Source organism: Boleophthalmus pectinirostris, unplaced genomic scaffold (assembly GCF_026225935.1).
Source record: "Boleophthalmus pectinirostris isolate CB_2022bp ecotype Guang Dong unplaced genomic scaffold, ASM2622593v1 HiC_scaffold_23, whole genome shotgun sequence".
Lineage (NCBI taxonomy): Eukaryota > Metazoa > Chordata > Actinopteri > Gobiiformes > Gobiidae > Boleophthalmus > Boleophthalmus pectinirostris.
In genome coordinates this window covers 25,845,397-25,863,644 of record NW_026571207.1, presented here as the reverse complement: position 1 = coordinate 25,863,644, position 18,248 = coordinate 25,845,397, and the positions used below count along the sequence as shown (strand labels likewise).

Genomic DNA, 18,248 nt, shown 5'->3' with positions numbered 1-18,248 from the left:
CTTAATGCAGTTGACAGTGAGCGGGGGCTTCAGGGGGGATGATGGCAATGTGAATATCTGTTTGCCAGTGACTGAACATGTTCCTTCATCTTTCTTTCACACTCTCTCTTCTTTTTCTTCTTCTCTTTCTGTCCTATTCTCCTCTCTCTTTCTTAATCAGTGTCTTTCTTCTTCTCCTTCTGTCTCTTTTTCTGTCTCTCCCCTTCTTTTTTCTTCCCCATCTTTCTCATCACCTGCCCCCTCCATCTTTCTCTATTTATCTTCTTTCTGTGCTTCTTCTCTCTTTCTTCCACCTCTCTCTTTCTATCTTTCTTTCTTTCACTCTCCCTCTTCCCCTCCACTTTCTCTCTCTCTCTCTCTTTTGCATCTTCATGCTCTCTGCTTCTTCTCTCTTTCTTTCCCTGTCTTTCTCATCATCTGCCACTCTCCATCTTTCTCCATTTCCATTCCTCTTGTCTCTCTTTTTGTCTTCCCTCTCTCTCTTTCTCTCTCTCTCATGCAAGTCCAGAAGAAGTTATCCATCTGACCAAATGTGGGAACGCCAAGGAATCATAAATGGCCTCGAGGCATCGCTGATCCCTGCCGTGGAACGATAACTCCTCTCTGTGTTTTCAAGGCTAGCTCCCATAGACTTACAACACATGTCTAAATGCAGAGAGGGACTGCACGGTGCTTCAAAGCAGCTCTGCACCAGCCCCCCATTGGCCTGATAAAACCCAGACAAAGGGGGGAGAGAAGGGGGGAGGGAGAGGGACAAATCTGTAGCGTCTTCTCTCTTTTTCTGGAGGTTTGTAGCTGGCACTGTCAGAGAGGCAGGGCAGCTCAGCAGGACCCTGTCTCTCCACGGGTGTCAGCTCATTTTCATGTCTTTCACTGTGTGTCCGGAGAGACAGACCAGCATTAACCCACAGACCCAGCTATGACAGCTACAATCTACAGCCACTGCTTAACAATGACCCCCTGATCTACCTCATATTGAAAATGTGAGATACAAAGACACTGGGCAATATATGTAATCACAGAATCAGAATCAAAATTGCCATTGTCAGTAAAATTTGCTTTGGCAATATGGCAGCATAAAATGACAAATAATAGTAAATAACATAAACCATGAAAAAAGAAATATGATAGATATGATAGAAATATGAATATACTCTATTATACATATTTTTTTATTTCTGTTTTTAGTGGAAAACCTTACAGACCTTACAATGACCCGATATGTATGAATGTATGTATGTATGTATGAATGTATGTATGTATGTATGTATGTATCTATGTATCTCTGTATGTATGCATGTATGTAGAAATCTTATATGGTGCGTTTCAAAAACAACTCAAACTCTATATCAGAACTGGTGCAAGAACACAGTAATATTTTGTTAACTTAACCATTCTAGCTATTATGACTATACCGATGCCAATACTATGGCTTTAAGTATCTGCTGATTATTTATTTCCTTTTATTTCTGGTGTATGTATTTGTAACTTTTATTTATCGTAATTAATCGTAATTTACAATATCATAAGGTGTTTTGGGCCAACACTGGCAATATTAACTATGATTATTGTGTCAGTGCATCCCTAGTTGACTGTGGTATCAAAATCAGTCTCAAGTATCTCTGCCTTTACTTTAATAACAAATTGGAGAATAAAATTCATATTATTGCATTCTAACTTAAAACATGCCTTGTCTTTCATTTCTGGTTCCTAGATTTAGCAAGTCTTTGTTGTTCTTTTAGACATCTCTATCTCAAATTCATATCTATAAGCCCCCCACTGCCCCCCCACTCGCTGCGCCCTAACACCTCCTATTTAGATTTCACAGTAAACAGGATTGCCACAGTCCCGACCCGTCTTCCAGGTTGCTATGATCCCTTGGCCGACCAGACAAAGAGAGAGAGAGACATGCTGAACGCTGCACTAATCTACTACTATAGTCGACGCACACACACACACACACACATTCTGCCCTGTGAGACCAACTGCTTTGTGTGGAAATTAAAGAGGAGGCCGAGTGATAAGAGCAGGGGCACAAGAGGGGTGGGCCATTCATTCCACACATATTGTCATTTGGGGGTGGATGGTCAAATTTTATGGTTCTGATAATTTACTAGAAATAGGAATAGGTTTTACTTAGGAATCACATAAATATAGATCCAAAACATCAATTTCAAACTGGGGATTTTAAAGTTTCATAATTAAAGGACCTGCGCTAATTTTCCCCTATGTATTTGAGCATAATTTGATCTATCCCAGTACAGTTATATTGTACGCAGCTCTTGAGGTCAAATTAAATCAGCTGTGTACTATATATTGGTTTATTGTTCAATAATCAGTGCACATTAGCATGCTAGTTGTTGTTAGCTTTACAGAAACAGTAAAACTCTCCTTTGGTCTCTAAACGTTGTGTAAAGAATTTGCTCTGAATGCATACAATACATGAGGAATGACTTTGGACCACTGCAAACCTTTTAAAATGAACTAGATCTGTTTTCCTTCCTTTTCTATATAGGCTTTCACTCTCCAGAAAATCATAATACATTTGGAATAATCCTGCTAAAATGGGAAGCGGTGGCTCATTGGTTAAAGCACCATCACAGTTCACATCACAGTTGGACTAATTCATACTATTATTGTGTCCACACTATAGTAATTTGCCATCCCCAATGTGGAGTGAATTAATAATGCATTGCAGAGGTTGTTATTATAAATCATTATTATTTGTGTTAAAATTATTGCTAGTATTACTTATCTACAGTAAGTTAGTAAAGAATATTTGTCCACAACATAATAAAGATTGTGTAACTTTTATGGTGGAGGGTCCGTCAGAATCTTCTGTCCATGGAGATGTTATTACTTTGTCTGGAAAGTTTCAAAGTATGCTATTAAACCTTTACATTTTCATGGAGGCCAAACTAGACCAAATTACAGGTCAGATTTGTGGAGAGGCAATCCACTCACTGTCAGAATGCCAGTTTTTCTATTGTAGGTATTTTTTAGCTATAAAACTACCTGTAATTTAATGCCATACTGTGGAACATTCTGTGGCAAAAGAATGGCATCCCAAACAAAGCAGGTGACCGACCCCCAACATAGAATTTACATAAGTGCAGCTTTAAATCTTAATACTTGTACTTAATACGTTTTCTTATTTTTTTACATCTCCAAGAAAAAAAAAATCTCAATTAACATGGCATAAAATCATAATTCCTTGGAAATGGACTTGTTACAGAGATTAGTAAAAATTAAGCTACTGATTTTCTAAAGAAAGTCTGCCTTGGAAGTGTGGCAGTCAGAGTGGTAGCTGTAGCTGTGTTAAGATCGTTATAAGGGATTAAGGCCTATCATAGCCACATGAGCTTTTTTCAGCTTGGCTTTCAGGCTGCTTAATGTGCACACAGAGGATTATCAGAGCACCTTTTGCGGCACAGGATCCCAAAAGACTGAGTTAGGTCTCCCAATTAACTAAACTGCAACTCTTCTGTATGCCTATTATCTGCCTGATATTAAAGGGGGAAACACAGTATTGTCTACACTATCATATCCAGATACTGGTATTGGATATCAGCTGCAATACAGTCCCAGTTCAGTCGATATTGTATTTTCTATAAACTGAAAATGTTCTATAAATTGGTGTCATAAGACAATTTACTGCCTCATGTTTGTCCAAACCACCTCATAATATTGAACTTGTATATTTTCAAAGTTGTTCTGTAATTACTTTAAATTTATTACATTTATATAAACGGATATTTTCAGCATATTTCCACAATACTGCCTCTACTGAGATTAACAGCTACATTTTTGATTGTGTATTGCAAAACATATCTGATTATTGTTGTGAAGATGGCTCCCAGAAGATTATATTCAGTCTATAGTGCACCGCCGCCCCTACCCCATATTTTAAATCAACCAAAAAAAAAAAAGTAGATTATCAGAGAAGGTTTCTTGACCATTGAATAACCCCGTGGCATTTCTTCCCAGTTATTCTGCCCACTTTACCCATCAGAGGGCTGGAGCACTGAAGGCTACACAATCGTCTTAATAGTGAAGTATGGCTGTATTGCAGATCATTCATCAGAGTTATTACAGAGATATTAAAGGCTGTGGGAGTGAGGGTTGGTGCGATGTCTGTCCCCCCTTTTTATGATCTTTATTGTCATCATGCCTCATTTATTCCAGGCATCGTTCATAATAGGTTTGCAGAGCTCAGTAGTCACACAGAAATACATTTGGCGCTGTTTGCCTGTAGTGCATATTAAATATATTTATTATTTAATTATATATAGATTTCTTTGTATTCTTAATGATTGCAAGTTATATAGAAAAATCAAGGGATAACAACTCACTGATTTGATTAAAGAAGGAAACCGTTCACCGTTAATGCATGGATCAGATAAATAACTCATAGGGGAACAACTGATGGGTTCAAATTGTTTACAACTGTGAGATATAATTGCATCTTCTTTGGAAAAGTAATTATCATTTTCATTTCACTTTGTGTTTTGAGTGCCCCAAGGTTTCCTCCATTTTACACCATTATACCACCAACTCAAGAGCTGGAGATGGGTCCCTGGGCACAACACACTGTTGCATTCACTTCTCCTGACAGGTTGCCCCAGTGGCATTGAAGGACGGGTCAAATGCAGGGGAAAAATGTCCCTATGGGTACATTAAAGTGTATGTTAACCTTATATCCCAGTTCTGAGCACTTATTCTCACTTATTCTCCATCATTGTATGTTTTTGCCAGATCTTGTATCTCCTCCTTTTCTATAGCTGACATATTTAGCCTTGGCTGTTTCCTGTGGAGAGTCTTTACCCGCAGAGAGGTGATGGTGGAAGGGTCTCGAATCCGGCCGTCCTCATCCTTCAGATTGTATCCTTCGGGACGCTTGTCTCTTTCACTGATCTTCCACAACTTTACTGTTTTGTCTGTTGGACACATCAAACACACAGGCACTTAGTTACAAAGACTTTACAATCCTGCATACTACATTACAGTTATCTGCAAACTCCAAATCTGATAAATATATATTATTTTAGATTTATAAGATTATTTAAATGTAAAAATTAATTCACTGTAAAAATTCTAAACATTTAATTTCTTTCTGATAATGGTCTCTTTCATTACTCACATCAGATTTTAGATGTTAGAATATATATTACACACAAACCCTGCATATTTAGGTTGTGTTCTTCTCTAAAACTGAAAACACTCTGTTCCACCTTGTGACGTCATGTAATACAGGAAGTGCTCCACTGTGTTTTTAACTCCATACACCTTCACTAGAACCATTTGGATGATCTCAACTAAAGGTAAAAGGTAGCTTTTAACTTGAAAATTACCACTTGATGACATCAGAAGGTGAAACAGGGCTGGGGAGATGTAGACAGACTCATACTTAAATGTGTGAATGTGTGAATGAAACAAAAACACAACTCTGGGTATGTTTTTGATCAGGAAACAGCATCAGAAAATAGGTTAATATAAGCCCTTTAATAATTGCAATTGAACTTTTGTAAAATCACTATTCCTATTCATTTTTGCAATGCTCAGCTTCATTATTGCATACTCCCTTCTCTTCTAACAGCTCTGAGCACTACACTGACTCTCAGATACAAGCTGGATGTTGGGGGTAGGGTACGCAATCTGGCAGGAGCTGGTTCAGAGCCAAGCCAAGATGATGAATGAGAGCTGCTATAGATGTCAATGATACCACTCCACAAGTTGCCTGTACATTTCTGCACTGAAATACATGCACGAGCTTTAGGGCAATTTCCATTTGCCGTAAACACCAGTTACATCTCTGCGTTTCGCCTGAGTGGTTGCTAGTATTTTTTTTTCCTTTTTAATTTCTGCTGTGAATACGGGTGTCAGAGCAAGAGGCCACATCGCCACAGGACCCTACCATCTGCTCCATCCCTCACCGTAGCACTCCTGTAGCAGCCATGCATGAAGCTCACAATCTGTAAGGGCCCTCTCCACTCATGTGTGACTCTGGGACAGAGTGATACCAGACTCTGGGCGTCTGGGGTCACGATTTGGGGCCTATACATAAAGTAGCTTCTGGGGACCACACTGTCAGTAAATGTATTTCTTGGTGAGGTAATGTTACGTGTAAGATTACATTTACCAGGTTGTGGCTAAGGTAATTCCCTGCGAAATGAATGGTCACACAGAGGCAGAGTGGTGACCTACTAACACATATTACTAACTAAAGGTAATTAATGTAATAGAAATGATAATGGGGCTCTCACAAATTACCCAGATACTAATTGATACTAAAACTAGAGCAAATGACTCCTTTAAAAAATAGATATTAAATAGATAAAATACATTATAATACTTTACATCAAGTCTAAATCAGTATTGAATTTTGAGCCTTTTCCAAAAGATTTAGAAGAATTTTAAGTATTTATAATTAAACAAGGGACTGATGCCTTATTGATACGAGTTCCTTGCTATTTTTATCATGGTAATTATATTTATTGTGATGTGTAAGCTACTGTGTATTTGTTGTCTAAGTGCCTATCCTGACAACACTAATAATATCTATTAAATAAATGTGATGCAAATTAGAAAACACACATATATATATATATATATATATATATATATATATATATATATATATATATATATATATATATATATATATATATATATATATATATACACACAAAAATGGTAGCCATAATTTAAATCTTATTTTCAGGCACCCAAACATACCATTCCTTCAACTTCATCAGGAAAAAGTCTCAAATTCTTCACCAAAAATATGATCTTTAGATGCATCTGTATACAGTTGTATCTGCTGTTATCCTTGTCTTTATTCTGTGCCTGTTCTATGTAATTTATTTAATTTACATTTGCAGGTAATATGAAACAATGAAATAAGTAAAGAAATACATGTGACCCCATCCACTAGCCTATCTACTGTACGCTCTCAAATCTGCTGACTGGAGAGATCATGCTTGTTAGCAGTAGCATTCGCACATGTCACCTTCACTCAGTTATTTCTAGTTTAAGAGGTAATGGGAATACAGTCACAAGGGGCCAAAAGCCATTGTACTCTGCCAATCTCAAGAATGGATACACAAATACTAAAAATCGAACATGATTCTCTAAGTTGAAAAAATACGGGGAAGCTACTATATTTAAAGGGCCTGTATCTGATTTTATTTTGATACATAAATGTTTTTACTATTGTATGGTAAAAGCTGCCATAAAAGAAACGAATCGACACTGTAAAATATTGTCAATTCATTTGACATTGCATTTTCCTGGGTAATGACTATTACAGGGACATGAATTATCACTATGAATCATGGGAAACCAACTGCTTAACACTATCACAAACACTTGATTCCCAGTCATGGTGCATTTTCAAAAGTGACAAAAATAGACAACTACTAGTAGTAGGCAGAAAAAACTGTATGGCACTATCTCAGTAATTTGTCATGGTGCAATATCACAGCGGCAGAAAGAAGTGGAGAGAACTAAAAGTTCAAACTAAAACATGCTCCTGACTCTTGGTTTAAAATCATGTACAGGTCCTTTAAAGGTCTTAAATTATGCAAAATTGACTGTTGTGATCTTTCAGCTATATTATAATTTTTTATCTCCTCAAAAACATACTTGGAGTTGTTTTTTGTTTCATTCACACATGTTTGAGTAATCCTTCATTATTCATCTGTCTACATCTCCAAACCTCAAAATGCTGTTCCATCTTGTGATGTCATGTAGCTGTAGTTTTTAGGTTAACAGCTTCTTTTAGCTTTTGTTCAGCAGAGAAAGGAAATTCCAGGGCTGAAATCATCCAAAGGATTCCAGTGGTGTATAGAGTTTAAAAACATAGTGGAGCACTTCGTGTATTATTACATAACATCACAAAGTGGAACAGAGTCTTTTCTGTTAGAGAGAAGAACACTACCTAAATATGCAGGGTTTGTGTGATAATGAAATGTGAAAGAAACAAAACACAACTCCAGGAATGTTTGTGATGAAGAAACAACATTATAAAATAGATCAGAAAATTGTGTAATATGGGCCTTTAAGTAATTTATTATGTTTGCATGCTGTTTCCAAATTAGCTCCAGTACTATCTTTGTACAGTAATGCAATGTTCTTTTGTACATCTACAACACTTACATTGTTTCTTGGGAGGTAAACAGCTCAGCCTATTTCCCCTCCTCTTCCCTTTGGTCATAATTAAACCATGAAAACAATGCAACCATAATAGCTCTTATAGCTTGCATAATTACATTGCTGTGATAATGTTATTTCAGTGACAGGCTTGCGTGCATTGGGAGCCCATTTGACTCACTGTTGTCACTTTGTTTGCAGAGTTAAGTGCAATGAACTGTGACCCAACACTAATGCATAACAAGACAGTTTACATTAACATATATTACTCTCCGCAATGATACAACATGACAGAGTTGGTTTAACCTTTGACCTCACCGTTGGTGGAGAGGAGGAAGTAAGCGGCGTTTTGCTGAGGGAGCCATTTGATCTTGTTGATTTTCTCCTCGATCTCTAAACTCTTCAGGTAGTCGAACTCTGGCTCGTGGCTTTGGAATGTGCTGTATACATTGTACTCCCCTCTGCGCTGGGGCTGGCTTTTACTCTGTGCAAAAACAAAACAAACAAAAAATATTTTAATGGCAGTACTGAGTTCAGTTCTGGTTTATAAAATATTTTACTTTCTGATACCTGATACCAGATTTAAACCAGGTCTGCAACAAGACTATATCACTAAACAAAGACATAAATAGGGCTAACCATGATTTAGCCATGATGATGAGAGTCTGCAAATTGATTGTCTCCATAGAAATGTTATTGCTTTGTTCTCAGTGTTTCACAGTGTGGCAGTAAACATCTATGTCCAAGCAAAAAAAACAAAAAACAAAAACAATCTCCATGGAGACAAACAGCATACTTTATCATGAAAAACACTTGAATAAATTGAAGATATAATGAGTCTAATGTCATACTGTAGAAAATTTTAGACATAGCAGTATCACCACCTGAAGTTACACAAATGGATACAGTATTTATGAAGTACTGGAATAAAATTGTCCAGTAATCTATTTTTTTTGTTTGTTTGTTTGTTTGTTTGTTTGTTTTTTTTCCTGGATTTTGTTGTCTTCTGCCCTAGTTTTGCTTTTAGTCCTGAATTTACTCTTGTTTTAGTCCTTATTTTGACACAGTTTTAGTTTGCTTAAAATCTAGGTGGTAAAACTTGGACTGAACCTTTTTCTCAGAGGAAGGGAGCTCATTCCCTGTGATTTTCCAAAGATCAAATACTATGCAAATAACCCCCCTGATTTCCTATTAAAATGATTGCTGGTTTAATTTACATTTGGCATTTCCCCAAAGTCTCTTTGCTTCACATCAAAGAGAAAAATGTTAATAATTTGGAGTGAAGTATGGCTGTATTGCAGATTGTTTTATGTTATGTTATATGTGTTATTGTTAGAGATATCGATGACTGGCAGAGTGTGTGCAGGGGGCGGGATGGTGGAACCCCATTTATGGTCTTTATTGTTCTCACGCCTCATTTATTCCATGCATTGAATGTATGTTGCTGTGGGGAGTGCTCAGTTGTTGCTGCAATAATATACAGTATTGAATGCCAGTTTTGTACAATGATCATCATTTATTTATATTTCAATAAACAAAAAAAGTAACACTGGTTCGAATGTATACCCATTAATACCATTGGATTTGTTACTTGCTAAGTTCAAATATAAGCCTTTGTTGGAGAGTATCTATAGTTACATGTTTTATATTATTTGTATTATTATATATATATATATATTTTTTTTTTACCAAACAGGATATCCTTACAGGGATACGTCCAGTGGTTCAAATCTATAGCACTGGCCATAGGTTGTGCAGGATCCAGCTTTTTCAGGTTCAGTATCAATATCAATACTTTGGCTTTTTTGTTATCTATCAATACCCAATATTAACTGATATTAGAGTAGGAACTGAAAAGGGCATTTTATTACCACTAAAACACAGGTAACTTACTACAAATGTATCCAATTCTGTTATTTATCCAGCAGGTAACTGTTCAACAACTTTTTATGAAACATTATAAGTGTTCAGGCCAAATAATATAACATTCAATATAAGGCCCAACCAGGATATAGGCTGAATCATGGAACAGATATACAATTCAGCAGATTTTCCTTAATTAGTGCTGATATTTGATACCAGTATTGTAAAAGTGCATCTCTATCTGTAGCCTCAACTATCTCCATTGTACTGATCAAAGCTCACCCTTTCTCTCAAAGCAGTGGGTCTACTACACATCACTGAGACAGCTACATGAGACATTTGCTCGTGAAGCATTACTAAAACAAATCATTTGGTGTTTTGACTAGTCCAGAAGATGGAAGAAAGACAAGGCAGCATCCCCCTTCAAACAAGCCCTAATGCTTATTATGAGAAATACAAAAGAAATCAATGCATTTACCCTGGCCTCAGAGTGCTCGTGCTGCTGGAGCCTTTCTGTGAAAGGCCAGTGTCATTAGTGGTGCATTTCCTACCTCCTGCTCCCGCTGGAAGACAACCACTCGGCCTCCTTTATCCCCGGTGGCCAACAGCTCCCCCGATGAGTTAAACTCCACCGTTGAGATAATGTCAGCTGAAACACACATTAGAGAGGAGAGGACAGTCAGGACAAGCACACAGAAATATGTCCAGGTACAACCCATAAAACGACTAAAAATCCTTGAAATTCGATGTCAAGTGGTCATCTCTGCTGCAGTGTGAAATGTAGAATGGTAAAAAGTAGGTTAAAGAGAGGTACCAGGAGGTGTGATGAGGTGTCAGTTAATGCAGTTCTATTCCTGAGATTGAAGTGAGCCAATTTGTGTTATTTAATTGTGTTCCCAGTTTTAAAAGGCTGCCTCACTAATAACGGCATTCATTTTGCTGCTATGAGCTTCTAGACCCTGTGGCGCTCTGTGACTCTCTTGTGCCTTAATTAAAGATGAAACCGTGACCTGCAAAACACCTCATACCTCATGTTTTCCAGTATAGTACTAACACTAAAGCAGTTCAATACAATGTAGAGTATAGCAATTTTGGCCTGAAGTCATCAAAACCTGCACCCTAAGGAATTACACAGAAAAAAAATGAAATGTGACACCTAAAAATATTTACTATTTTGTCACCTTTTCCCCATTTAAAGATTGTATGGTAAATGAATGTATATATTTTTAATTCCGCATTAGCTGTTTTGGATCAATGCACAATAATTAAATGGAAAATAGACATATTAGATGTATTTATTTAGGGTCAACATTTCATTTTTTGAGTGTTATATATACAAAAGCTGTAGCCTACAACAGAGTAATGTGTAAAAGAATGAAAATAACTCTTATACGATATATTATGGATTCAAAATTAATTCCTAATTCCAAGATGCCTCAAGGTAACATCAAATGACCATATACGTTTGAACTAAACTAAGAAGTATATTTGTATAAGTAACATAATTTAACCATATCGAAGTATTTTAACCACACATTCAGGAATACAGTTTTAGGGCAAATCTCATATTTTCTATGCAGCTATACCAAATATTTCACAGAGATAAACTTCCTCCAAAAGTAAATAACTCTCACTTCCCATGTGCAACTTTTCTACTTGTCTCCATAGAGATGTCATTGCTTTGCCTAAAATGTTCCATGGTGTGACATTAAACATATCCATCTAGCATTTATTCATTACGGGTGTTTCTGTTGCTCAAAAATACATTCATTCCTTTTGTGAATAGGGGAGACTCTCCACAGATCTGACTTGTAATGTAGCGTAGTACTGTAATCTGCTTGCCTCCCTTGTGATATATTGGTTTAATCTATACTGTGGAACATTTTAGACAAAGCAATAACATTTCCATGGAGACAAGCAGGTGGCGGACCCTCCACTAGAAATGTTACATAGTGCACCTTTAAGGTACAAGATAGTACACACATACACTGATACACATGTGATTGGATTAACAAAAGGGTAAGTGTAATTCCTGTACAGTCCTAAGTATTTGTAGCATAATTTAGATTCAAAAGTGAAACTGAGAAAGCTTGGTGTTTGATAGTGACAGACAGAGGCACAGACTTGTATCTTTTTTTTTTTTTTTTTTTTTTTTGTATAACCCCCCACGCCCTCGGTGGACCTGCTACCGCTGCAGCTCAGAAACTGGAAAAAAGGGGGAGGTTGCTATGGAGACAGTTTCCATCTCAAGCGGCAGTGAGTTGGTGTATGTGTGAGCGGACGAGTGTGTGCCAATAGCTTTCAGAGTGGCTGGTGCTGATGCTAGCTGTAATTCTGCACAGGAGAGAGAAAGGGAAGGAAAGAGGGAGATAGAGAGACTAGCTGGATAGAGAGAAAAGCTAATACTGCATCTGGGGAGAGGCAGCGGTTCAATGGAAGACAATGGAGTCCCTATAGACAGTCACACGATGCTACACAGAGCAGAGTATGAATCACAGCCAATGACTAAGCCTCATGTTTTCATCTGTTTTTGGGGACATTGTTTATTTTAAAATCTTTTCAAACAGCATCATGGTCAATTTTCCATTCGGACCACTGACAAGACTAGGAATGTTAAGATTAATTGGTAATCGTGATTATTCAGGTCACCCACCCCCTGCATATTTAGGCTGAGTTCTTCTCTCAAACAGAAAACATCCTCTTCCACCTTGTAATGTCATACAGTAAGTTCACTGTGTTGAAACTCCATATACTCACTAGAATAATTTGGATAATTTCAAGCCTGGAATTGTCAATCTCTACTGAACTAAAGGAAAAAGGTAGTTATTTATTTGAAAACTACCACTTCGTGACATCACAAAGTTGAATACAGCATTTTGAGCTTTGGAGATGTAGAAAGAAAAATTAATAAAGGTTTACTCAAACTTGTGTATTATGTGCCATATCATAAGAATCACTTGTATAATGTAGTAATAATATGATATCATGACAGAGACAGAAAGAGATTTGTATAACTGCATAAATAAGATGGTTATTCAAATCTAAATATGTCATCTTATATGTCTCAAACTAACAAAATCACATAAAATAATGCCATGTGTATGAACATACAGAAAACATGAAAAAGCTCAGTCTAGAAGTGTAACTGTTATTGAGTTACTCTCCCAAATACTGTAAACCCAAACCAAAATGACACTGCTTCTCCATTAGGAGTTACAGCGACAACACAAATTGTAATGGACATGTGATAATGACTTGAGGAGAAGATGGAGAGAGGGAAGGGGGGGTCTCATAATTATATTTCAATGTAAAAACTAATAACTTCTTACAGACACGCTGTGACCCAATTACAGGCTGAGAGTACCCACTGACAAACTCAATTTATATCAAATGTCACACGGCTGTGCGCAATAATAGTTTTCCTTCATAATTTTTGCAGACATTGATTATATAGGCCCAACTAGGTCCAAGCAAGGGCTATTAAAGGTGCACTATGTAACTTTTCTGGTTGTGTCATCTGCCCCTCTCCATCGAGATAGGCATGTGTCATACTGTGGAAATTTACTGCAAAATTATTTTAAAGCAATAATATCTCCGTGGAGACACGGAGGCGGAAAAAAGTTACATGGTGCACCTTTACCCAGACTAAATAAGGTTTATGTTGGAGTAAGAAGAGATCAAACTTTACTTTATGAAACTACTGTTCAACTTGTCATGCCAAGAAAAAAGAATACTGCCATTAAAAAGCAATTCATGGCTACAGTTTACAGGAAATTCTAAGACTATTAATAGATGGGGAAATCAGTGTTTTAGATCTGCATGCTACCACATTCATTTCTCAAAAATTATTTGATAGGACAAGATCAGCCAAAACAAAATATCGGCCTGTGGCGGAGATTTAAGGTTGATAGTCAATGCGCTAAAAAGGGCAAATATTGGTCTATTTTTTATTATAATCCCTCTGGACAATGATTCTTTTACAATAATGATTCAGTGCAATAATTGTAAATTCAGGCAGTACAGATGTTAAAAAAAATGTGTTATATATTCTGCACATGATTTTGCTTCACCTTGAGTGACTGAGCACTAACCTCAAGCAGAGATGACCCCAGCCCCCCGCCCACCCACTCTCCCCTGTCTGTGCACCATCAGACCAGAGCTGCTGGGGTGAATCGAATTAGATCAGCTTATAACGGTCAGCACTCTGGACTCAAATCTTTTTCATTACACATCTCTTCTCCACCCAAACTACAGTACATCCCTGTCAATTTCTCTTTCTCCTCTCTTCTCATCATCTCTGCATTAAATCACTGAGCAGAGGCAGTAATTGATGGATGCTATTTAACGAGTTTACACAAATTCATATTTCAATCGTGTGTGGAGCCGTCCAACCTGAAAGGCACAGTGATGGAACGCTTCCCTAAATGAGATTTGGTTCATGCAAATGTATTCACGACAGGCAAGACGAGTGGATCAGGCGCTAATGGGGAAAAATCATCTAAGAATGATAAATAGGTGAGAAAACCACTGATTAATATTAGTAGTATCACAGGTGGCAATAAGTTCAGTCTACAAATATGTTTATCAGCAAGTAAATGTATCTATTTCTGCTAGCATGGTGTTGATGTAACTTTACAAAATGTGACTAGGGATGCAACAATTAGGTCTCCATGATAACCAATTTTGAAATGTGGTATACCGCTGAAGTGAACAGACAATAAACAAAAAAATGACCAAACCATAAAACTGAATTATCCACAAAAAGTATAATAAATGTGCAAAATTGTTAAAGAACATAAACTGCAATAAATAAATAGCAGAATGCAATATTTTAGTAATTAGATTGTATACAGGTAAGTCAACCTTCTAAAATTCTTCAAATGTTATCATATTGCAGAAAAAATAACCAAAAATTCCAACTAGCACAAAGAAAAAAGTAATAAACATTGACCTCAAAAAACGATTGTTCCATCCATCATAATTCCAAAATAATTTCTCTTGTGAATCAATAAAGTTTGTCTAAGCCGAAGTCTATTACATATTGTATGATAAGTCAATATAGTATTTATTGTGACATGCCTACAAACAATATGCTACATAATATAACATATGTGGCTCAATACACTAATGGTACTCCACAGTCCACTCCATTTCGAATAGCAAGAAAAGGCACATACATGAAACCAAACACCTCATAAAAGTCTAACTCTGATTTAATAAACTGTTACTTTATTGAGAATTCAGTAAACAACATAGGGAAGGAGGGAAGAATTGTTTTTGTTCTTCTGACGCCTAAAACAAATCAAAACTGTACTGATGTTTGTGACCCATGTGCTGAATGAGATATGTATTAAATAGTGAGAAAACTATATTGTTGCATACCATTCCCTAATGATCATTACATGTTGAATTCCAAAAATGTAATACTTTCACATACACACTGTGGACTGTTTTGTAGTCCTACTTCATGTAAGTGCATGTAACTTTTCTGGTGGAAGATTGTGGAAGAAGTCACCTGCTTATCTACATGGAGATGGTATAGCACTGCCACAGTATGGAATTAAACTTACCCATCTCCACAAAGACAAGCAACATGGCAAATTACAGGTGTTTAGGAGCCACTCATTGTTATGCAAATGTATGTATTTTATATGTATGTACATATTTTACATGTAATGGAATGACCAAAACACATTCTCATTTATTATGTTTATGTTAGTACCGCTGTAGTTCTAGATATGAATGTTGCAATGCAAATTCAAATGACTATTTTCTTTAGTAATTTTGAACATATAGATGCTGAGTATTGAAACAGGAGTCTTTTCAGGACACTTTCCACATCAGTAGTCCAATATTTTGTGTCCTTTTGAGTCAGATGTGCCACAGCTAGGCGTTAATGAAGTGCGATCTGTGAAGCAGTAACACGTTTCGCCCATTTCACCGTACAGCACCTCCCCGCAGAGCCACTGTAAAAGAAAGCAACACACCCAACCACCATGGCACTAAAAGACCAAAGCACAGGAGCTGCTAGCCTCCAGGGGCTGTGGAGGAGAAACCAGGTTAATTAGCTTGTTCACCACCAGTCTCATAGCCATTCGTGCTCCTTCAGATCAGAAGAGCTGCATTGTGGCATTGTAAAGGTAATAATAGAGCCCCTGATCATATGGTTTCAGTACTCAGAATGTTGACAGATATGCATTGTTGAAGGAAGTCATTATCAATAGCCTATTCAAAAAGATAAAAGTTAAGCTTGTATGTGGTGTATATTCACAGTAATCAAGATCTAACCACATTCAACAAGATCATTTAGCGCAAAAAATCGCCCAACAGGGATGTAATATTTATCAAATTGAAATCATAATTTGAACTGATGTAATAAGCAAATCGCAAACAAAGCAATGTTTAAAGAGCCATAGTTCCCTCCTGTCTTTTTTCACAACAAAATATATTTTTTTCTGTAGAAACTTCTAACCCTGTAGTTTAGATATGTACAAACATGATTATTGTATTGGTTTGTCAGTTCATATGTCATGATTTTTGGCAACTGAACACATTTACATTGTGAACTATTAAAATAGCAAATCTAACTGAAATCACATTTACATATTTTGCATTCATCTCTATCACCCAATTCATTTTTTGTATGCTTTTTTTTTCTTCTTCTTCTTCTTTTAATTAAATATGGTTATGGTTAAGTCATTAAGTTAAAGTCTCTAACCCATCCTTCAGTGCCTGAGCAACCTGTCAGGAGTTGCTTATTACAACAACAGAACAAAACACAAAACATTTTAACACATCTTAGACATTTTAAACCCTTAGACATTGGATAAGCATCTTGCTCCAGTCCATACATCACCATAACCCCACAGAGAAAGGGAGTCTATTTCATTACTGTCTATGAGGTGAAACAGCTCTCCTCTCTACCACAGTGCAGCGATGTAATACAATGTGTGATATAAAATGTACTTAATGTGATTGCAAAAGCATTTAACTTATCTCTGTCTCAGTAAGTTGTTTATTTGCAGTTTATTTTATTGTGGTACTTCTGAGTAACCCAAACAGATGGCTGCATGTCTCAGGTCCAAATATAACACATTTACTTTCCTGGCATTTCAATAGGAGGTTATTTTAGGATACTCTGCACTACATTCATTGTCTGAATAAGTAGCTGCTAAAAAGTGAACTTAAACTGGTGCTTAGAGGTGCACTACGTAACTTTTTTCAGAGAGGGTATGCCACATGCTAGTCTCCTTGTAGATATCCTTAACTATTCAGCATGGAATGTGTCACAGTATGGCATTAAACTTCTCAATCTCTGTAGAGCCAAGCAGGCAAGGCATCTGTTGTCTGTTATTGACCAGTGTTTAATTTTCTAACTTTTCTTTTAGTTAAATTCACAATTTTGCTGTTGTGGTCAATTATTTAACAAATTATACCTTCAATTACATCCGTATAGATACCTAACTGTAACTGCACAATAACCTGCTTTGGAAGTAGAAATGTCAGAAATAAACTTGTTTCATAATAATCCTCAATTTCATGATTTCATGATTTCATGAAAATTATTTATAATAATAATAATAATTATTAAAAACCTGAATTAATTGAATTAATTGGATAAATTGCCCAGCTCTGTCAGTAAATATAATATTTGAGAATAGTTTGTGAAAATACATACAGTCATTATAAGACGTTACCTGTCTGAAGCAGAACAAAAGACAGTGTCGTGAGTGACAAAGCAGCTAAATTATCCTCTGGTCTGATCCTTTGACGCAGGCAGCCCAGGACAACCACAGTAATCCTCTTCATGTTGCTAAAGCTAACAAAGCATGAACTCCCTCCCCTCTCTACCTGAACTCACAACCACATTTATGCAACTAGCTGTCTGACTCTGTTCATGACCTATAATACTACTGTGTGGTGCTAAAATCGTTTTATAGAGCAAAGATTTTAAAGGACTACTATTACACTATTTTCTGATCTATAGGCATATTCAGGCTGAGTTCTTGGCTCGCAGTGACAACACGGCGTTTCACCTTGTGATGTAATGTGTTAATACAGGAAGTTCTCCTCTCTGTTTTTAAACTCCATATACTTTCACTCATTTGGATTATTTCAGACCTGGAATTGCCAACTACTACTAAACAAAAGGTAAAAGCTGTTAACTTGAAAACTATACCGCTTCTGCTACTTCATGACATCACAAGGAGGAACAAAGAATTTTTAGCTTTGGA

At 36.6% G+C, this 18,248-nt stretch overlaps 1 protein-coding gene across 3 annotated transcripts in view; it reads right to left on the bottom strand.

The window, feature by feature from the left end:
* Nucleotides 1-18,248, bottom strand: part of LOC110162417 (serine/threonine-protein phosphatase 2A 55 kDa regulatory subunit B beta isoform) — an 85,524-nt gene that overhangs the window by 15,240 nt on the left and 52,036 nt on the right. For all 3 annotated transcript variants that reach the window (XM_020927311.2, XM_055159475.1, XM_020927312.2), the window contains 3 exons: nucleotides 10,566-10,663; nucleotides 8,470-8,635; nucleotides 4,825-4,937 (listed from right to left, as the gene is read on the bottom strand). In XM_020927311.2, coding sequence (XP_020782970.1) covers nucleotides 4,825-4,937; nucleotides 8,470-8,635; nucleotides 10,566-10,663 — 377 coding nt within the window. The remainder of the gene's footprint in view (nucleotides 1-4,824; nucleotides 4,938-8,469; nucleotides 8,636-10,565; nucleotides 10,664-18,248) is intronic.